Source organism: Rhinolophus hipposideros (assembly GCF_964194185.1).
Source record: "Rhinolophus hipposideros genome assembly, chromosome: 10".
NCBI classification, from domain to species: domain Eukaryota; kingdom Metazoa; phylum Chordata; class Mammalia; order Chiroptera; family Rhinolophidae; genus Rhinolophus; species Rhinolophus hipposideros.
In genome coordinates, this window is record NC_138056.1 from 72,056,010 (window position 1) to 72,079,464 (window position 23,455).

Here is a 23,455-nt window from a genome sequence, read left to right on the forward strand (position 1 = left end):
ACCCATGAGGACAGTTTTGTTTCTGAGGTAATTATTAAAAAAAAAAATATTTTTGAGAGAAAGAACTAATTGGGTGTGCCTACTTCAACTGCACTGTAAATTTGATCTCATTCACCTTTTGTTATATGTTTACAAAAATAAATTCTAAAGCTAACTTAACTGCTTTAAAATTATAATTGGCAAAAAAAAAATGCTGTGAGGACTGTAAACCACTTTCAACAAAAACAAAGTACGGTTTGTACAGAAGTCAATAGTAGGTCCAAATTCCCTTGCTCCTCCTCCAGAAGGTTCTTGAAAAACAGAATGCTGATGAAAGCCTCATCTCTTGGGTCTTCCTAAAGGACTAATCAGAACCTGGACTTGGAACTCAATCCAGAAGAGTTTCCAATGGATATGGACCCAGGGCTAAGCTTCCTTCCACAGACACTCCAAATGGACGAGACAGTCCCTTTCTTTTAGAGGACCTGGATTATCCTGAATTAGCCAAGGGTCCTTTTACAGGATAAAAGCTAAAGCTTGTTATTTCTGCACTTCCAGTAAGGATGAGTAGACAACCCTGAGCTATCATGTCTAAGAAGCTTTAGAAGCTGGAGGATCTCTTGACAGAATAGCACACTAGGTCCTGGTTGCAAAGGCTGCCTCTGGTATCTACCTGGAATCGTTAGTTTCAGGCTGCTCACTGTCCAGGTCTCCTGCCTAGCCTGCCAGCTCCACAGTCTTACCTGCCAGATTTTATTTTTCACCTGCCTGACAATGATTGCTTATACTTAGCTATGTTCAGAGCATGCATTCTGGGCTGTCAAAACTAAACAAATAAAACACTCTTAATATCACTATCAGAGATCTCAATGACCTCTGGATTCAGATCATGTTGTTCCTGTCCAGCAGCCACAATCAGGTGAACTAAATCATCACAGAATCCATAGCTGAGGAAATCCTGTCATATGAGAGAAGTGAAAAAAAAAAAAAATCCCCCAGAACAAAAAATAGCACATCACTTTTGGAAAACAAAACAAAACAAAACAACAACTCAGCCACACCGACCCACTTTAGAACCATGGACAAACTTTGTCCATGCTCTTGACCTTTCAATGAACAACTGTATTTATTATCTTGTATTTTATTGTTGCATAAGTACTACCCACAGCACTGGAGGAAACAAGGTCTTTTCTTTCTATACAAAGTAGAAAAGTAGACAAAATACTGTGAAATGACTTAAGTTAGAGAAAAAAAATAGGGGCATGAACCATTTTTACAGTTTCAGAACGAGTTGTGTTTTATTTCCAACTCAAATAGAACACATGCCTAGTTTGCACTTAAGTTATCTTATTGTAAACATTGGGATTCTTCACGTCTGAAAAGATCCTTCAAAATGCAAACGTTAACAGCTTCCCCTGGAATAGTGAAAAAACGATTTCCCCGCTTGAGTTTGGGCCATGGACCAGTCTGAAATATTTGCTATGTCTGGACAGTCCTTCAGTTGGAACGTTCTGCTTTGACATTGATATAGAGTTTAGCCATTGTCTATCCCGTGTTCCTACAATGAATACTGGCATTTCCTGAAAACTTTCTGAAAGAGGAAAAAGGGCATCTGACATAGCCTACTGTGATCTAAATGAAACAAAAGAATACATCATGCTTGAAAGCTGGCTTTTGGTGAAGCCATAGGTTTTTAATGCAGTTGACGTTGTTCTGGGTTGACCTTGCTACTCCATCAGTGTTTTTCACTGGCAACAGAAAAATAAATTACTTACTGAGATAGAGCTTGTGACTGACTCCCAGTTGGTCTCTGAGGCTGCTGCGGGTTGGAAATCTTCCTAGAAGGCAAACAAACATCCATGTGAGTCAGTCAAACCTCTGTTCAATTTATTACATGCACAGTTTCAACATCACAGACATCTGAATCTTCTTCCAACTAAGTGACAACAGGACTAGAGGCTGCATTCCTGCTGAACAGGCCATCATTTGTCCTAAGCACCTTTCCTCAAGAACCTTTCTCACTCAACACATGGACAACTGCATTCACATTTACATATAAGCATTGGTGAAATGGAAAATACGCAGACAGCAGTTAAAATTTTAACTTTGTCATCTACGGGCTGTGTGATCTTAGATAATCTACCTAACCTCTCCAATCTTTCTCTTCCTCATCTGTAAAAGGCTGGTATGGGATGTTTAAATTACAGGGTTGTTTTGAGAATTGAATATATTAATTACATAACTATAACTAGCAATTAATAAAGTGCTTAAAGAGTAATAATAATTACTATCAATATTAACGTTTGTTTGGTTTGAACTAGGTTCTGCACCATGTTCAATCCTTCCCACTGAGCTCATCTACAACATCAGTGATTTTTCCAAAGATAAATTAACTGACAAAAAGGCCTATTCCTAACTCTCTTAAGAAAAGTCAGGAAGAATGAAGGAGGAAGAAAATAACTATGGGTGTGACAAAATACTGCCCACTGGAGGAAAAAAGGTAAATGGCAGACCTGAGAAAGCTATTTATCTCAGAGAAGCCATAAAGAATATGTGATATTTAGCAATGGACCTCAGAGAAACAAACTTCTCTTAAAAGGTAAACTTCTCTCTAACTTGTATGTGATTTTTCATGTTACTCTAGCACCAATAAGTTTAAACAACGTAATGGAAAGAGCTGATTGTACCAATTTTACAAGTCACACATGGTTTTTTGATCTTGCTAACATTAATTATCTTGGTTAATTTCTTCCAGCCTGACCCAGGGAGGAGGAGGTATTTTAATGTATTGCTGAGAAAAATTCAGCCACTCGAATCTGAATACTTATTTACCCGAGTACACTTACTGAATGAGAGCTAAGTATCAGGACTAAATTTCATTCATACTTTGAGGAGCTGGAAGTACATTTGTTAATTACTCATGATGAAACTGGTTTATATGTAAATGTCTCTGCTGAAGAAAATTTTAGTTGTAAGAGAGAATTGAGTCAAATGTGGGGTTCAAGAAATGGACACCTATTGAAGTCATTATTGTAATCTCAACCTTATGACAGCTAGGAAAGAAAGAGAAAATGTGGTCTCTGCACTCTGAAAGGTAGAATGCATATGAAAACGACACTGAATTCCCACAGGAGAAGGATATTCAAACAAATGAAGGTTGGAATTTATGAGTCTTCCTAAGTCAGTGAGCAGGTGAAACTGGGTAAGAAAGCCCATGACTTCTCTATGTCTTGAAGAGACTATTGTTTGGATGATAAATGCTGGATAAGATAGACATGAGAAATCCTCAGAGCACAGAATTTTCATTTTCGCTCATTCATTATTTGTTAATCACCTACTATGTGACACATTCTAAGCTGAGGGTAGAATCACAAGGAAATGAGAAACTATCCCTACCCTCAAAGAGTTCAAAATGTAAACATGTAAATAAGTAGGTGCAATAAATCCATGTGGTTGCTCTGATACAAGACTAATCAAAATAGCATGGAAGGTAGTAAAAAATTCTACCTTGGGAGGAAGTGAGGTTGGAAAAAATTCACATTAGAAGGTGACTCTTGAGCTGACATACAGTGTTTGAGGTGCCTATGAAATATTCAGGTAGAGATGTTTAGGAGGCCATTTGCTATATGGGAATGGACCTCAGAATAGAGACTTGCACTTGAGATGTAGATTTAGAAATCATCAGCACAAAAATGGCAATTAAAGCAAGTAATGGATTATGTTGACCACGTGTAAAAATCAAAAGAGGTATAATCTTAAAATCTTGGAACTGGAAAGAATTTTAGAATTCTCTAGTCCAGTCTCTTCCTTTTAATGATTAGAAAACCAGTTCTCAGCGAGATTGATGGTGTACTCTGTACCATATAGCCATGTTCTGGCAACGCTAGGACCATCAAAGCTCATCTCTGAGAACAAACTGTGTGGTAATCTTTCACATCATTACAGCTGGCTTAGATGGAACAGTGTCCAAAGGGGCAGTTAATAGAAAAGTAGGAAAGACATAAAGCAGAGTATTGGTGGAAGAGTCTAAGACGATATCTTTCAAAGTATCCTTAGTTATTTAGATTTTATATCTACCCTTACTAAATTCTGTGACTTCAGTTTACTTCATTTCCTTACAATGAAGAAATATGATAAAAAATATTTTGTTAAGCATTTTAAGTATAACAGGCCTTCCATGTAAATGCACCTTGACAAATATTACACAAAGAACTTTTAGTTTCTTCACTGTCTCAACTAAAGGATTCTAGTCAGAAACTTCAATAGGCAAAAGTGATAAAGGATTTCATTAAGGTCCAGATAAAATGTAAATTTATCTTCTCTTAGCAACAGGAATATTAGACATTTAAAAGAAACCAAACTTTTTTATGTTATTTCAAAATCTGTCATTATTTATGACATATTTAGAATGAGCTTACGAAAGGGAATGATTTCCCTTATAAGAACAAAATACAGAACCTCCAAATTTTAGCCTTAAAAGGAGAATCTTGTCAGGGGAAGGAACGTAGCAACTTTATCTTCTAAATCTATCCTTAATATGACCATTCCTCATCTGTTCCACAACAACCCCCCAAGTCGAAGATACCAACAATTCAACCAATTGCCTGTTCACTTTCTCCATGCTTCTACTCTCTCCCTAGAGTCCACATTGCACATGGCAGCCAGAATTATCTTTTTCCCCAGCTTTATCAACAAACAATTGACAGATAACATTGTGTAAATTTAGGTATACAATGTGATAATTTGATACATATGTATTGTTAAATGATTACCAGATTGTTAATACATCCATCACCTCATATAACTACAATTGTGTGTGTGTATGTGTATGTGTGTGTGTGTGTGTATGTTGAGAACATTTAAGATCTACTCTTAGCAACTGTCAAGTATATAATACAGTACTGTTAACTATAGTAACCACACTGTACATTAAAGTCCCAGAACTTATTCATCTTATAACTGGAAATTTGTACCATTTGACCAATACCTCCCCATTTCCTCCACTCCCCAGCTCCGGGAAACCACAGGTTTGGTTTTCTTTTTTCTTCTCTTCTCTTCTCTTCTCTTCTCTTCTCTTCTCTTCTCTTCTCTTCTCTTCTCTTCTCTTCTCTTCTCTTCTCTTCTCTTCTCTTCTCTTCTCTTTTCGATTCCACATATAAGTGAGATCACATAGTTTTTGTTTTTCTGTGTCTGGTTTATTTCACTTAGCATAATGCCCTGAAGTTCCATCTGTGTGGTTACAAATGGCAGGATTTCCTTCTTTCCCATGTCTGAATATTATTCTACTCCATTGTATATATTATAACACATACACACACACACACACACGAGTACATACATACATATATATGTAGAGAGAATATAATACATCACATTTCTTCATTCATATAGACATGGGGGTATAGATGCCTCTTTCGAATGGTGATTTTATTTCTTTTTCCTCTATATCCAGAAGTGGGATTGCTGATCATATGGTAGTTCTACTTTTAATTATTTTGAGGAATGTTTATGCTCCCGTTTATCTGGTTTCCCATGTACATTCAGAGATGATGTTCACCTGCTACCCCTAAGTACAGGCAAAGCAGGAGTTTATAGTTGGAGCCCATTTTGACAGGTCAGTGCCTATGTTACACGGTTTGTTACATACAGAGGGTGCCAAAAAATGTATACACATTTTAAAAAAGGAAAATAAACTGTATTAATTGTAATACTTAATATATTCTGATAACAAAAGATGAATACAAAGTCACATTTGACTTCTGCAATTAGAAGAGGTGCTCGAAGTGGTTATCATCAGCGTCCAGACATTTCTGATTACAGCAAACTCATAACAGCTCGGAGCACAGATAACAGCTCTTAAAATATGTATACATTTATTGGCACCCCTGGTATTTTTCTTGGGGGGTGGCAGACATTGATTTATTCTGGGTCCGTCCAGCGAGCCAGTGGGGTGCTGGGGTGGGACAGTGAGAACCTAGAACTCCACAGATGGCGGCTGCTGATGTGGTTGTGGCTACAATGTCTGGGTGCTTTCTGATATAGTGCCCTGGCCCCCAATGTCTGCGATGTGCATATTTTCACTGTCCACAGGTGCCAAGATGGCCTTGCGGATGGAGGCGGCCTAGGAGTGTAGTTTGAGGTGTTTGAGCATCATGCAACTTGCCAGCAGTGTAGCTGCGGCATTGGTGATACTTCTGACTATGTCCCTTGTAGGGGTCTCAAACACAACGTACATGTGGCCATGAGGACAGGGCCCCTGAGCAGCCCTGCGCAGACACTGTTGACCATGTCGCCATTGGGATTAGGCTTCACCATGACATGGAACTGCCAGGGCTGAACACCAGCTGCACAGTGGTTTTATCCACAATCATATTCTCACAGGTAATCTAAGGGTACCCGGCTGCCACCTCCTTGCAGTGCTGGAGGAAGAGTCCATCACCCAGTTTCACGATGCTGGAATTGTGCATGGCTGTCACTTTCTTGTACCCACTCTCCTGGTCCAGTTTGAAAAGTACTGAACAACGCACAGGGACTTGGCCTTGGTGAAGATCTTCAGGCCTGCCACACTGGTGCTCCAGGCTGCTGTACTCGCCCTCCGTGTTTTCCCTGACGATGAAGATATCTATGTTCCCCGGCTAGGTCATCACTCCTAGAAGGCTCTTACAGTGGATGACTCTGGCATTGAGGTCCAGGCTGGTACAAAGGATGTTGCAGGATTTGTGCGATGGCGGCAGGTTACGGTTTGTTTCCAGGGCCACAATGGTGTTGTGCATAGCCTCCTCCTAGGCATTGGAGCTCACGTGCACCTCTTCAAAGTGCCAGCACACTTGCGTGCCTGAACAGACTTGATGTGTGACACGAGCTCAGTCGCGATGCCGTCCTCTGGGATCACAGTGACCGTGCACCCCCACCATACTAAACCGATGGAGGAACTGATTATTACAGCGAGAAGCTCCTCGGGAGGCCACGTGGGTGCCCAGAACCTCCCAAGGGCAGCAGAGGAGGGCCAGCCTGGGCACTGCCTTCGCAGAGCCGCCAGCGCTTTCGCCACGACTGGAAATAAGAACCCTACTCGATCTGACCTGCAGCCACCGCTCTCATGAGAGTTCAAAGGACACAGTCTCTATTTGTTACATGTTTTTAATGCCATCTTGGTAGACAGCGTGCTTTTTCAAGCTCCACGCTAATGACAAACTTTTTTGTGAATGCTCTTAGCAGAACAGTGTCCTTAGCTTTACTTAAGAGATGCTAAAATAGACCGAACAGTGAATAATGATTTAAAATGTATCAAAAGAGTCCAGCTTACAAAAACGACTTTTCTGTTCTTTGTTCGGGCAAACTCAGATAAATGCTTTAAAAGCCACGTCTCATTCTTCTGAGGAGAGAGAAGTATTTGTTAGTTGCAAGAAGTCGGTACAAATTCAGCCCTTGATTTCTTAACCTCTTGCTCATGAACTGTAATTGTAATATGTTCCATCCTAAAAGAAAGGAGCTGATATATTGGTGACTTTGTTCCCTCAGTCCGTGAAGAGAAAGTCTGCACTTTGGTGCTGTGGGTAACTTATTGAAGCAGTCCAATGTTCTCTCTTGAGAGATGAGCAAACGGAAGCTTGGAAAGCCACATGGACTGCCCAGCAGCCCCAAACTAATAATTACTGGAGTCAGGACTACAACCCAATAAGCTGTTGTACATCTCTTAGTCACATGATCTTTCCAGCCCACCAAATTATGATATATATCATTCTATAATTATAGGCATCTTAAACTGCATCGTTTTAATCTAATAAGAATTTATATCATTAAAAATATTAACTTATTCACAGCTTATGTCCTCACATTAAAATAGTTCACAATTATATTTTGGCAGTGGAACTTATTGATTGGCATTTTGAAATGACACTCATTCCCTTGTTCTCTGCATTTTACTATTTGGAGTAGTTTTGAAAACGTAGATATAATTCTCAGATCTTCACTTTTTGAATAGCTTTATATGCATAGTTTGGTTTGTATGAGAAAAGTCTTATAAACTAGGAAGTTGGGGAAGTATGTAAAAATAAAATCTTAAAGTACATGAAAATACAGATAACTATTTATATACCCAAAGTGTGGAAGAGATATTTCTAAGCATGGATGAAAAAGTCAAAAAACATAAAATTTGATATACTTCACTTACACAAAATGTTGTACAAGTCCAAAAAAATACCAAAAACAAAATTGAAAGCATAATGATGAAACAGCAAACACACTTGTAACAGATAACAGATAAATAGTTAACATTCTTAAAATAAAATGAACTCATAAATCAAAAGTTTATGAGTATGTTCCATATCATACAATTTTGCAAGAAAAATGTACAGATATCTGATTGAAACAGGACTAAAAACATATTCACAGAAATATTAACACTGTTGGTACTGAATGATGGATGATTTTTGTTTTCTTCTTTTTGTCTATTGTGAAAATTAATAACGGAGACATCAACCAAGACTGGAGTCAGCAGGGCCTATAGGAGGAGCTCTCAGGTGCTACCACTCATCCTTGGTTGCCCCAAACAGGAAAAGACATGCTTTGCATCTCCAACAGGAAGATGTTTTCTACTCTACAGTAGTATTCCAGCAGGAAGAATAAGGATTTTCTCTTCCCTTGGCAGCAGCCCAGCCAATGAGAGACTGTCACAAACCACCTAATGACAAGCCACTATACTTCAAACCCCCAGTTTCCTCCAATGGACTCTTTGTTTATAACAGCTCCTTCCAATTTCCTATTTCCACTATAAAATAACATTCCTCTTTTGTTCCCTGGACTTGCCTATGACTTTGCCATAGCCTGTGTGTTCCAAATTATAATTCTCTGCTATTCCTGAATAAACCCATTTTTTGCTGGTAAAATCACTAACTTTGATTTTTAACGTTATATATATATATATATATATATATATATATATATATATATGCACATATACATGATGTATATATACATACACACATGTGTATATACACACATACACATATATATGCATACATGTATATATATATTCTAAAATTTTCATAATAAACATCTGGGCTTAAGAAGGAACGCTAAACTTCTAAAACAACAAAGAAAAAGAAAAAATGGAGTGAAGTGTGTGTCAGTATTTACCTCTAAAGACTTACGTTATATTATTATATTGAATGGTGTTACCCATATATTCTCTGGTGGAAAATAAATGCCTTCTTGTGAAAATGCTTCTCACCAATTACTAAATAGAGAATTATCTAAAGATGTGATATAAAGAATTCTGGAATAATCACATTTGGCTCCACCTAGAACATGGATAATGGAACACAACTTTTAATATCTTTAAAAACAACCATGAAAACATACGATCAGGGTCAAATAGGCATTTAGCTGTTTAAGGACAGTTTAGTCACAGGCTGAAAGCAAATATTGCGAGGGATAAAATAACACTACAGATAATGATCCTGGAGAGAAGGGATGGATAGTCAGGAAGGTTGATTAAAGCCTGTATATACCAAACAAGGACGCCTTAGCAAGGGACTGCACAGAAAACTGCAAATTGCAAAATGTAACTTTGCTAATAGTTTTCATTGTATTGGATACAGATCAAATAATATATATTTCATTTACATCTCCAAAAATATTGCCAGAGGTCTCTCTACAATGTGTTGTTGTAAAGCTCAGTGCAGATTTAAATTCTGTAAATAGCTCTTGTAAACACAGTAAAGTTTAGTATTAAGAAGATGCTATGAACATAGACAATAGTTTAGTGATTAGCAGAGGGTAAAGGGAGGAGGGTGGTAGATGAGGGTAAACAGGATCAAATATATGGTGATGGGAGGAGAACTGACTCTGAGTGGTGAACACACAATGTGATATGTATATATGATGTATTACAGAATTGTACACTTGAAACCTATGTAACTTTACTAACCACTGTCACCCCAATAAACGTTAATAGAAAACAAAGGAAGGAGAAGGCGGTATGATTATTTTGTATTAACTGCTGCCTTTTATGGATCATAGATAATGTGCTGGACACTGTATGAAACCCGTTCCACACATGATCAAATTCATCATTGCTGCAGCTTTAAGAGATGAGGGAGCAGGAAGACAGAATGGTTAAGTGCTTGCTCATGGTAGTGAGCCTGGTTATTAAGAGGCTCCACAGATATCTGAACTTGAGGCTAACTGTCTGTGTTCTTTCATCACTTCTGAACTATTCCTTCTTTTATTCATAAAGAATCCTTTTATAAGATAAACAAACATCCTTGATTTGTGCTAAGTACAAGTTTTCATACATTCCTTAAATGCATTTCAAAAGAACATTTGGTTCACTTCACCAGTAGCCTGAAAGTTATTAAAGATTGTACTTTTGATATTGCTAAGCTAATCTTAAATACTATTTATACTCCCAAGCTAAAATGGATGGCTGAGGAAATTATTTTGCTACTTTAGGAAAATTGCAAGTTTGAAATGAAAAGAAGAAATATTGACCTGAATTATTCATATTTTTATTTCCTTGCACTTAGCACAATGTTTGGTACATAGTGAGGACTCTTTGTTTTGTTTTTGTTGTTGTTGAGGGAGGAAATACTATTTTATACTCAAAATTCAACAAACCATTTCATTTTCAATGGACAACTCTGTGACAAAATTCACACTACTAAGAACTGCTAAATTTCTCTGTACTTGGATGACATTATATAAATGGATTACCCACATCTTGGCCAAAAGCTAGTTATATTATTAAAAACAAATATTAGAGAAAATGGGAATTACAAACACTATGAAGAATAAGGCCATGTCACCAAAATCCCTTAGCTAAAATTATTTCCTCTATGAACTCAAATGATTCTATTGCTAATTCAAACTCTTAAAATCTGACATTAGGGAGAAAATACCATTTGAAATCCAGTAGACAAAGCCATAGTCAACACTGCTTGTCATCCTACCAAGAAAAAAAGCACTCATGAAATATTATGCAGCAAGTGAGAGGTTTATAAAGTAAAGTAAACATCTTATAAGAGCATCAGGGGCAAGTCAGTCATAAGACATTCAAAAAACTGTTCATTCTTTTTAAAGACATGAATGTTGCTTAGGGATGTGACTTTGTGTTGTTGGTGACACATTTTCCCTGTACACATTCATCCTTATCCTTACACTTGACAAGTATTCATCAGAGCTGCCACCCATCATAATTATCCCTTGGCACTACAAGCCACACCGAATGTAAAATATTTAATAGCCATTGTAGAACTATGTAAATCAACTAACAGTTAGGTCAATGACAACCTTATTCTTGACCTGACTATAAGGGGACTTCTAGACTCATTTAGGTGGTTAAAGTAGAGAATTGGTTAATGTAGAGTTTGAAACAAAAGTGTAGAACCCATACCTCTGCAAATCACTCCTGACAGAAGGTGAGATTAGCACACTCTTGACCTTGCAGGTCCTCTTGCCACTTCCCACTCAACTCGCAACTAATCAAAGCAGTTTGCAGGTTTCAAATCTCAAAAGCGGGCTTGCTGTCTGGGCGCATTAACTGAGCTTGTTGGAGTTGAGTGCCAAGCACACAGGTCGTGGGTTTCATTCTGATAAGAGCTGATAAAGCTTTGCACAGAGAAAAACTCAATACCGTGGCCAGACTCTGGTTAAAGCCAGTGAAAGAGACCTCCTGGGAACAAATGCGCCACTGAGTCCATATAACTTCATCATCACTCCTGAGTAAACAACTCAAAGTCTTCTCCCACTGGTTGAGAAAATCATTTCTAAATAGAATACATGGTGTTTAAATGAGAGTTCCTGCAATTTGAATCCTATTGTTCCAGTCTATGGGCTTTTACAATTCCTGTTTAGTTTTGGTTATCATCAGTTAACAGCAGCCTGTTATTACGTTTGCCTGTTATCACATCAGCAATATTCATCAGCAGTTTCAGTGAGTGAAATCACCAGGCTTTGCACAGCAAAATTTTAATACTAGATTGGCTCTCTTTTGTTTCCTGCTATACTATTTTGCATTATCACATGCTGTGTACTTAGTGAATGCAAAGTTCACTAAGTACATTGCTGTATTCATTGCTGTATTCACCGAAGCCAAAAGTAACAAAAGTAACATTACAAAAGTAACATTTGCTGAAAATAAATAAATGAATAAATAAATAAATAAATAAATAAGTCGAATTCCAAAGTCAAAGGGAAAATACTCTAGAGATTAGGTAAACTATTACTTTTCTTCTATTGGAGTGGGAAAAGTAAGAGCTGACCATGTTGTTGCCCAGGCCCAAGGACTAGCTGAGATATTCCCTGCATGTGGATATCTTTCGGCATACGTCATGTCTCATACTTACACCTTATACCTATTTCTTTGTTCTCATCAGCACAGTTATGGAGATGGAAGAGAGTTTACAGATCACTAAGTTCACAGTTCTAGTCTATATCTGACTACGATTGTTGAACGACCAAAATACAGAACTCACTGTGCTAGGCACAGGGTAACGCATAGATGCTTAAGTTGTCCAATTGCCCTTGAGGAATTTATCATCTAGAGTCATTCTAATTCCCCACTATTGCCATTCCCTTTCACATCAGCAACATTTATTTTCTTGATGGCTTACCATTATGTGAAATTATCTTGTTCATTTATGTCGGTATTTGTTGCCAAGTCTTCCTTAGGAGGTAAGCCCCTGAGGGTGGGATGTTTTCTAACTTTGTTACTGCTTAACCCCCAGAACCCACAACAAGGTCTGTTAATTAATGTGCATTCGATAAGCACTAGTTAAATGAAAGAATAAATCGTCACTGGGTCGCCTGAGGAGCAAATTTGTGCAAAGCTCTAGCTTTGGCTGTATGTGTTAATAAATATCTGTGGAATGAATAAATTAATAATATAAGACCTATAGAAAAATGTGCTCTATGCGGGCTATAAGCAAAGTTCTCTTGGTCTACAGAGGAATGATTTAAGTCCATCTAGGAGGCTGAGGGAAAAGGTGTAAGGAGAAGTGGTGTTGAATTAACCCTTCAATGACAGAGCTTTTGATAGGGGAGTAGACAGGTGGACAGGAGACTAGGCACAAAGGCAGAGAGGAACACAATATTGGACTTGTGAGTATGCCATGTGCCCAAAGTACTTGGGCTGGAATGAGGCTGAAAAGGAAAAAGCTGGGTAAATCAGAGGGTCTTCAATGCTTGGCATGTTGTTTTTTTTGTTTGTTTGTTTGTTTTTGTTTTAGTAGGGTATTTAATCATTATTTGACAGGTACTTACAGACTTTCACTATTGCTGACTACATGGTTCAGGGTACAGAAGATACAGAAATGAAAGAACATCAAGGTCACTGCTCTCAGTGAGCTTTCGTCCTGGCCATCCTTTGCCTACCTACAAGGAAAACAAGCCCCCCAAAATTCAAGGATCAGCGTCACAAGCAGATCTGGTGCCTGGAGCCTGGGTCTCCCATACTGCATTGCACTAACTTGTAGAGAACTGGTCTTAAATGCAGCTACATTTCCCTTACTTCATTCAGCTCACATGCCTCCCTTTCTGGGTGTATGATGAAAAAAAAAGAGTTTTGTCATCTTGATTTTAGTGATATTAACCAACATAATTGAGTTCCTAGAAAACAAACAGTAAATAACAGGTAGCTATTCTGAGAGCAGAGAATAATGGGAAAAAAAATGAACACAAGAAATTCAGTGGTTGATTTGGAAAAACTTTTTGGAATGTCCATAAACTTCTAAGGCAACTTTAAAATTAGAATTGATTCCTTATTTTGGAAACGAAACCCCTAAAATGATAATGGCATTCTCCACTCAAATACAATTTAGTTTTATCTTATTCCTCAGCAGGGTACAACATTACCTTTCTTCTTCAAAGAAGAGTTAGAATATTTGCCTGATGAGAAGATTCAATAGATGAGAATCCCTTAAATCCTTTATGATGACCCCTGAGGGTGGTCAGCAGGGATTGATAGGTGGGATTACTAAAAGCTATCTCTAAACCCAGCAGGGATCATAAAGGTGCTAGAATACAAATGTGCCTGGATGGCTTTCATCAGAAGATCTCTAAGTATTAACAAAATAAAAGCAAACTCCACGCCTCCAAATGAAGAGCAGAGGAGATGAGACACTCTTTTGCTATTCACCTTGTTGAATTAAGGACTGCAGTAATTTTGGTTGCTAGAAAGATTTAATATTCAGTGTATTAAAACATTTTGAAAATACGGTTTTGGTGACAAACCACTCAAATCTAATTCCACATGGAACATTGACTGTGTCACCTTAGGCAAGGTAAACTTTATGCTGGATTCCTGATTTGTAAAACGGAAAAATCACACCCCCTACACAAACCCCTTGGGTTAGTTGAGGATTAAATTAGATAACTCATGTGAAACTAACTGGCCCAGGTGGACATTCATCGCATTTTTTCAAAACTGGCACACCCTTTCCAATATATTATCTTCCACCGGAAAGATAGCTGTAAATATAGCTATATTAATATCTGCAAAGATGGGAATCACCTTTTACAAATCCTGAAGTCAGACTCTCTGGATTCAATCCCAACTTCACCACTGACCACCTAGAGTCCTTGTACCATTACTTAATTTCTCTGTGCCTCAATATTATTATCTAAAATTTGAGACAATAGTAATTCCTATCTCAAAAGATGTTTTGAGGGTTAAATGGATCATTATATGTAAAGCTTTTAGAAAAGTGCGGATACATAGAAACACATATTCATATTTATTTCCTTGGAAAAAAGTGTGGTTTGTTCCATGCAACCTGCAGTTGCCTAACATATGATCACATACAGCGCACATTGAGGTTTTGAAATTGTCAGAAAGCTTTAACATCTCTCATGTCATTTCACTCTCCCTACACTGCTTTCAGCTTATAGACACTATGGTGTCTCTTTCTACCCAGTCTCTATGGAGCTGGGTGTGGACACAGATATATTAGATAAAATAATTGTTTAGGTCTTCTCAAAGAGGAGATCTTCTAATGTCCTGACTAGTCATTTCTGCAACCATTAGGCAGAAGAATGTATAATCTCTTCCTGGGCTTTTTCCCTGGCAATGAAATGCATTCCTCCAGCTCCATAACTACATCCAGTAGCTTCCCTACAAAAGTAGTCTGCCCCATCCCACAACAAATGATCTGAGTGCTTACTACTTGCTAGGCACTTCTTGGCATTGGGGACACACAATAAGCAAACTGAACATGGTCAGTTTAGTCATGTGAGGAACAGATGAGACAGAAACACATGTATGTAAAAGTACTTTGAGGAACAGATGTGTGTAAAAGTACTTTGTCAGCTGAAAATTACCATACTTATGCAAAAGACTGTTACTTAGGCACTTAGGAAAAATATCAAACAAAAATTTTTAAAAGGGCAAAAAGTTCTTTTAGAAATAGTTGAAGGAATTTAAAGATAAAAACTATATATGCAAACTACTAATTCATGTAGGAGTTTAGACAAACTCTTAAACTGAGTCATCTTTTAACCAGTCTCCTATCTCTTGGCAAAACATGTCTACATCCAAATTAATTATTGCTATTTCTAACTCATTAATTAAAATTTGTGATATTGGAGGTGGGAGAAATTTTACAAGTTTTTGACCAGTCTTTTCAGCTTACAGGCACTGTTATGTCTTTCTCTACCAGGTCTCTCTTCTCAGGGCTTCTCCCTGGTGCCTTTCTCATGGAAGGAGTGTATATCCTGCCCCCTTGATATCAGGCTTGGCCATGTGACTTGTGTTGACCAATAAAATGTGAGGAGAAGCTATAAAACATTGTGTGGTTCTACCATTGCTCTTTTCCCTGTGCTGCATATTCCAGGTTCAGGTGTGGGGGGAGGGTGCTAATCCTTTAGCGTGGGTCCTCAAATAAAGGTACATGAAGCACAGCTACAGGTTATTAGCAGCTGATATGTAACATAAAGGAGAAGTCAACCTTTGTTTTTGTAAACCATTGAAATTTCAGGGTCTTTTGTTACTATAGCATAACTAAGCAAACCATGCCTATTTCAAGAATCTGTGCTCAGAGCTACGACTTTCCAGTGGGGATACATTTAACTCAAGAGAAAACTAGGACTAGATTTCCTGTCTTCTGACTCCTAGCCCATATGTTTTCCACTCTAACCCATGCTTTAAAAAGAGAGAATCCTTCTTTAAATAATTCTTCAGAACTTCAGAGTGATTTCTAGTCACACATTTTTTTTCTCCTTCCCCAAATCCACTGGTGGCAAGCCATAAATACCATCTTAGTCTCTAGTACCCTCCCAATCTCTACTCAACTCTGCCCCAAATCTCAGTGTTGAAGAAAGAGAAGGACAACCATGTTGATTTCAAAGGTAATTGACAATATTGGAAGTGTGAGTGGGTCCACTGTGAGGTACACAGGTGCAGGTGAAGTCCACAAGGAAGACAACCAGAAGCTGTGGTACTCGGTCTAGGGTGGGAGTGAGGGACCCATTTACTTTAATCCAAGTGCTACTTCGAAATTTATTTCCGTCTGTGTTCTGATCCAATAGATGCAGTACAGTGTACACTTCTCATTACATTCCAGCTGATATTATCTTAGGTAATATTTACATTTATATTTTAAAAAGGTAGAAATAGTGCAAAGGGTGGTGGCATAGACAGGGAGTAATCCCATAGTAGATGTATTTGAAAAAACACTGATTCTTCTTCTAATATTAGATCAACAATATGAGTGTAAGATCCCTTAAAGAAAAATCACTGGCATTAAAAAAAAGTCCTCTGTAAAGGAAAACTTTATTTTGTATGAAATGATACACAAGCCTGGACACACAGACCCTGAACTGCATTCACCCTGTTCTCTCTGCATTTGACATGTGAGAAGCAAGGGGGTACTGTATCATTTAGGATGACTCTTTAACAACCGTCTTTCAAAGTATTTTGAAGAGACAGTAAACATATTATATAACTGTGTTATCTTCCCGTTTACATAAAAGATTAAGTTAGGCAGGATATTAAGGGTCCTCTAGTTCATAGTCCTACAAAATGCAACAATTGTTTGTTATCATCAAAAGTGGCCAGTCATTGGTTTTATTTCTAGCTATGGAAGTTCTATTTTAAAGTAAATCCAACAGTTGTACAATTCTCCCCAAATTTGCACAATATTGTGTATACTGCTATGTTAATTGGATACTTATGGGTAATACAATTTAAATTCAAAGCCTTTGTCTACATGCAGAACAGAACCTGGTACCTATGGGGGTGCTGCCAGACGGGTTGGCAATTGGGCAGTTACTGATCCAGCTCACATCATCTATTGTGTTCAAAGCTGACCATAGCAGTCTCAACCTTAATGTGAAATTCATTTTCCTTGAGAAGTCTTGGTGAACTCCTGTCACTCTGACTGACAGGTTTAGAGGAGGCCTCCTCAGTAATAGAAACACCTGCCTCTGCGCAAGATGGAAAACAATGACACTTCAGCAGCTTCTTGATATCCAGACTGGGAGAAAGAAAAGCCTCCCCATGCTATCCCCAGCAGATTGGATAGGAAAGAGTGGCAGTGCTCCTGGAGGGTCTCAGATGCTCTCTCACAGAACCTGATTCAGCAAGTTGGCAGTCTGAGCGCTCCCGCCTGTAGCACTTAGCTATTTGCAAAGCGAACAAGGAAAAGGAGGGCTTCTTTCTCACATGTCCTCATGATGTGGAGAGAGAACTAGGCAGTAACATTTCATATATGAAAGCCCGAAACTATTTTAGTCAGGCAAAAACCATCTGATTAGAATTGTTTTATTCTCAGCGATGTCTAGGATGCTTTCTATTGAGTTATGGAGAATAGAATGAAGGTAGGAAAGGAAGGAGAAAGATTGCTCAAAGCAAAATAATATTGTATTTAACCAGTCTCAAATAATGCCGGCTAAGAAAGGTAGATATTTGATTTAGTGCTTACTATGGCTCCATTTATTTTTGTTCATCCTCTGTGGGGTTTGTCAACCTCTACAGTCACTGTTCAGCCAATGCATATAGTAGATTTCATCAGGATAAATAAAAGAAAAACATCCCAACTCTCTTGTTTAAGTGGAAGATACTATCCTTTTAAGAGCATCATCAACAATGAAAAAGCCATAAACTTTTAGAAAAGATAAGAATATAAGTTAACAAGAATCTTTGCTCTCAAGAGAACATTGTATTATCTTCTGCCAAATTCTTAGCTTAGCGATGGGATAGAAAGCTGATGATTTATTGTACACAGTAAAGAATATTGCTTTTGGGAGCTATTTCAGCCTGGACTCCATATTCACTTGAAAAATAAAAAGGAAACTTTAAATTGGATTTCTGAAACTGGTTGAGTGTTTTCAGTCTAAAAACTATTGAGCAGATTAATTTAAAAATGGGACACCATAAGCACAATATCACTTTTGAAAGGCTACCGGTTTGCAATGCCTTTTAGACCTACGCACCACTGTGGAGAAACACTCTCGAAGCCTTCACTGACCACTCTCTCCTATTCTTTTCTGAAGACTGTACTTTTCTCCATGTCCACTCACAAAAGATCCCATTCTGAAAACCCACTAGGCTGGGAAATGTGGGTGTGAGGGTGCCTTTCACCAGGCTCCATTCTGGCACTTCCCAACTACTGATAGCATTAATACTATATTCTTATGGTCCACAACCTAAAACTTATAAAAGGGATGCTACTCAGAGGCAATCAACATGATCAATTTCTTATATATTCTCTTAAAGATATTGTAGGCATGTACAAATACACATATATAGTGACATCCTCTAACTGTCAGGCCACCAAGCTGTTATGCCTTGCTTTCACTCTCTATAATACTGCTTCTTACTGAAATCCTGGTTACTTCTCCACCTTCACAAAGGACCACAGCATCTGTATTCCTGTATTTGTCTCCAACTCTTGTTTCCATCATCCTGGATGATGTCAACATACATGCAGATAATACCGAGAATATCTTTAGTTTACAGCCCTTTGATTCTTTGAGCTCTTATATCACCTCTTATTTACCTCATTTCAGCAACTTCCTTTTATTCTGAAATCTTAAATGCACAGTGCACTCGGTGAGCATGCCCTCCATATCCTTGCATGCCCTTGAATTCCTCGCTGCTATCCCTTCTCTCTTCAATTTCTCTGAGGCCTCCAGACACTTAATGCCTCCATGTTCTCCTAAGTTGTCAGCCTTCTATTGATCTTAAAGATCTCACAATTCATCACTTCAAGCCTTCTCTTATCAATACTCTCTTACCACGTAGCTGTCCTGGGGCACCTTCCCTGCAAAAGCCCAACTCTGAAATAATCCAATCATTCCTCAACATCTAGATTCTGCTGGTGAAAAATGAGAAAGCCAGCACACCGTGTTGCCTTTTTTTCTCCTGTATTTTTATCCTTCCCCTCTATTTGTCTGTCCCACGTAACCTGTAAAAAAAATATTGTGTCTCTTTATCATCTGAGAAATTACTTCCTTGATTCCAATCTCCACTCTGGGTATCATTTCTTTAAATCTGTGTCCCTTTACACTCAAGCTTCTTGAAACAGTTTACACTTGTTATTTACTGCAATTTTGATTCATGCTTCGTCCCATGGCAGCCTAGTTCTTGGTCCACCACTCTGATGAAAAGACTCTTATTAATATTTCTAATAGCATCTGAATTATTAAAGCCAATGCATCCTTTCGAGCCTGTGTTTTATCTGACCTCTTTCTCCCATTTAAAATTGGTGATGACGCCCTCTATAATACTCTCTTCCCTTGGCTTTTATGGTATTATGCTCTAGTGTTCTCATTTTACCTCTTTATCTGTTTCTTCTCTGGATTCCCTTCTTTTAATGTCTTCTTAAATGTCTGTGTTTCCCAAGACTGTGATACTTGATACTTGGCACCTGAATAAAATCATCAAATTTCTTGGCCTCAGCAATAATTTATACATGAATAATACCTGACTTCATATCCCAGGCCAAAAAATCTTTGCTGTGAATCCAGATCATGTTGCCAGATTCCCTTTGGCCACCTCCCATTAGATGTTCCATAAGCTCCTCAAACTCAAGATGTCAGAAATGGTACTCATCAATTTTCCCACAAAACCTGCTTATCTTCCTGTGTCTCCTTCCCTAGAAAAATATTACCTTCACCTCACTGTGTATATCATACACCTAGGAGTCATGTGGAAATATTCCCCACTTAGTCATTCAATGCTTCAGATCATACCTTTTTTTTTTCTTGCAGGTTCAAATTTTTATTGTTTTAAAATTCTACATAGATCATACTTTCTTAATCCTTCAAAACCAAGTTTTCTAACCTATGTTTTAATTCTGGAGTGTATGGTTACTCTTCCTGGATTACTAGGACAGCCTAACTAATCTTTCTCGATTCTTGCTCAACTGCAATCTGCCTCCAGTGGCCTGCATATTGGTCTTCAAATGTAAAATTAAAATAAAAAGTGCTATACCATCCATATAACTTCCAAGGCTCAGATCCCTCAGAGTTTCTGAATAGTTTGCAATCCTGATGGGTACATCAAAATCTTCATGATCTGGCTCCTATCTTCCTCTCCAACATCATTTCCAGCCATTCACTTGTATTTCACTAGGCTTCCAAGTTATTGCATTTGCTCTCTTTATCAGCCCTCTTAAACCTGCAGAAGCTGCTCCCTTTGCTTGGAAAGTTCTCCCAACACTTTCCCATTTAGCTCACTCGACCTCATCATTTAAAATACAAATGAAACCACTTCCTTTGGGAAGAGTCATTCGTTCTAATATAGATGCTACCTCTTCTGTGTTTCCGGAGTATACAAAAACTTTTACAGGATATTTTTTCATTACCTTTCATGCTTCCACAGCAGTCAGTATAGTGTCTGGGACATATTAGGCTCTCAATAAAGACTTGAAGAATGACCGGGCTCCTCAGGCATGATGTTTGTCTTCCTCAGATTCTTAATGAAGACCCATTATCTATCAGCTGGGAATTTAATTAGTAAGTTTAAAGACCATATTTTCAGGTGTCAAACTCTTTATAAGTTATCTTTATTCACAACGGTGGCTTAAAGTTAAAGGTTGGCTTATGGGTTAATGATTATTTCAAATTTTAAGCATTTCTAAATGTGTGACAACTAAAGTTTCTAAAAACCAATTCCTTGGCAGCAAGAAAGCAGTTGACATTTAGTTTGAGCTCCAAAAGTATTTTTCTTCTTGGTTAACTATTGAGGTATCACCCTTAACATGAATGTTATGAAAGCGGGGTAGCGGGTGACTAATTCAATTATTTTAAGGCCATGCGAAAAGAGTACTTTCACATATTTCTTTCCTTTGATATCAGAGCTACTCCTTCAGGGGCTTTAAGTATTGAAATTTGAAATATTGCAAATATCCTCACAGATTCAATTCTGATAACACTGTAAAACCTTTTAAAATGTATTCACAACCCATATTTGGCTTATTACTAAATTGAAAAATATAGAATCTGGTAGTAACAAAATACACAGACAAAACAACAAGTGGTTTTCATAATACTGTTAATTTTGGAGATGAAAAACTCTAAAATTTGAATGTTGTGGAAAAGAAACATTACCTTATAAAACAGGAAACATTTATATTTCAAAAAATAGTCTTACAAATTTAAAAGAAAGTAGTTTCCCTGACATAAATGATCACGCCTAAATAATTTGAAAGACATGGAAAAGATGACTGTGCTAATTATACATGCTATCCATCTCAGAGGGATTAAGTTATTTACCTGACAGGTCCCTCAGTAGCTTCAATACCTTACATAACGTACATGTACAGAGACCTTGTGGGGACAGCATATTGTAGACATCCTTTATATGGAAATATTGATCCTACATTAGATATAGACCATCTCAGAGTTGAGAGAACATAGAAGTTGGTGAAATTATTTCTCTAAGTATCAATGGTCAGTACAAAGTGGCTATTACAGTCGATTATATGTAGTGAGGAGTAAATTAGGTTTAATAAAAACTTGTTATAACTTCTTTGGTATCATTGAATCTAGAAATGTAGCTACTTTACCTGAAATTTCAAAGGAGAAAGTTTTAGTATGAAATAGAGCAAGTGATAACAAGCTACAGAGGGAACCGTTAAGAAATCTCAAAGGTGCCAAAACACAGAGCACCACAGTTTGAAACTAGGAATCAATGGTTGGTCTGTGCCATGCATCCATACGAAGGGAATCAGATTATCAGTCATGCTGTCAGTATTTTAATGCAAGATGTTGGCAAACTTGTGAAAAGGTAGAGAAGAACTGACTCATCAACAGGCTGGGGAAAATGACTTATGAGTCAAGATTATAAAAACTAAGTATATTGTTAATTGACAAAGGAATTAAGTACTTGATGTACACTGCATATAACATTTTTCAGAGAGTGATTTAGGGGAATATGATACAAATTTCCAAGAATTTCAAATGTATCACCACAAAGGGAAAGAATTGTTTACAATGCTCCCTGGGGGCCATAACTAGAAGTCAAGGCATGAAATTGAATAACAGAAAATGTAGGCTCTGTATCTACAAAGTTTCCCCAATAGTGGTATCTGTTAAATTGCAGAATGGCCTCACAATGGAAGTAGTGAAAAAACCATCCTGTATGTTATTTCACACCAGAGTGGACAAAGTATTAAAATACATACCTTTGGAAAGAAATCTACAATGCTGCTGTGCTGCACAGTATAATGAATGACCCACTAGAGCTTTTTCATTTCTGCTTTTAGGAGTGTTATGTGTTTTTCACTGAGCAACTGTCTTCTATTGTGAATGTATTCATATCATAGCTTTAGTTTTATGTTTATTATTTCAATCTCTTTTGTATTTTATTTTTCTAAAAGGCCTCTAGTTTATAAATCCTTTGATTTGCCTGGACTATATTTTATGAAAATCCCATTTGTAGTTAATATCCTGAGCTCTCTATAAGAAAACTGCTCTGAGGAAAAAGCAATAAAAGCAGTTAGAATGTTAATCCATTTTACAATGCATCTTGAAATGTATACATCCAGTCCCAAACCCCTAGCCTTTAAAAGCTGTGAGAGTAGAAAGTAATTTTTTTGTTTTATTTATTGTCATAAATCCAATAATAGTAATCTTCTCTTTTAACTCTTCATAAATATGTAACTTTTCCATATTTTACTGAACCCCAATTCTCTTGCTTATGGGCATTTATTAATACCAATTTTATCTTATATAACAATTTATGAGCAATGGATTAAAGGCAACGTATATAAAGAAGAAATATGAATATTTGATACTTTTGTACATTGAAAATAGTTGTATAATAATTTATGCTAATCTTGGTTATACAATATATATATACTTATATTTCATAAAATAAAATTCTTGGATAGGTTAAAAATTTATTATAAATTTTAAACAATTGTCAAAGAAACAAAAACTTAGGATATTATTTTTGTGTATATGGTGTATGTGTTAATATTCCATCTCAAGTGTAAGATTCATTTAAACCTAGTAAGGAATTCTTACACTATAC

General features: G+C 37.3%; 1 protein-coding gene and 1 pseudogene across 5 annotated transcripts in view; both read right to left on the reverse strand.

Annotated features, from left to right (window-relative positions):
- PDGFD (platelet derived growth factor D) overlaps positions 1 to 23,455 on the reverse strand; it is a 235,116-nt gene that overhangs the window by 28,223 nt on the left and 183,438 nt on the right. For all 4 annotated transcript variants that reach the window (XM_081063157.1, XM_081063158.1, XM_081063155.1 and 1 more), the window contains exon 4: positions 1,755 to 1,817. In XM_081063157.1, the coding sequence (XP_080919283.1) occupies positions 1,755 to 1,817 (63 nt within the window). The remainder of the gene's footprint in view (positions 1 to 1,754; positions 1,818 to 23,455) is intronic.
- Positions 5,993 to 12,306, reverse strand: LOC308504155 (isocitrate dehydrogenase [NAD] subunit gamma, mitochondrial-like; annotated as a pseudogene). The gene is made up of 2 exons: positions 12,243 to 12,306; positions 5,993 to 6,911 (listed from the first exon to the last, which is right to left on the reverse strand). The product of its transcript is annotated as an isocitrate dehydrogenase [NAD] subunit gamma, mitochondrial-like (transcript).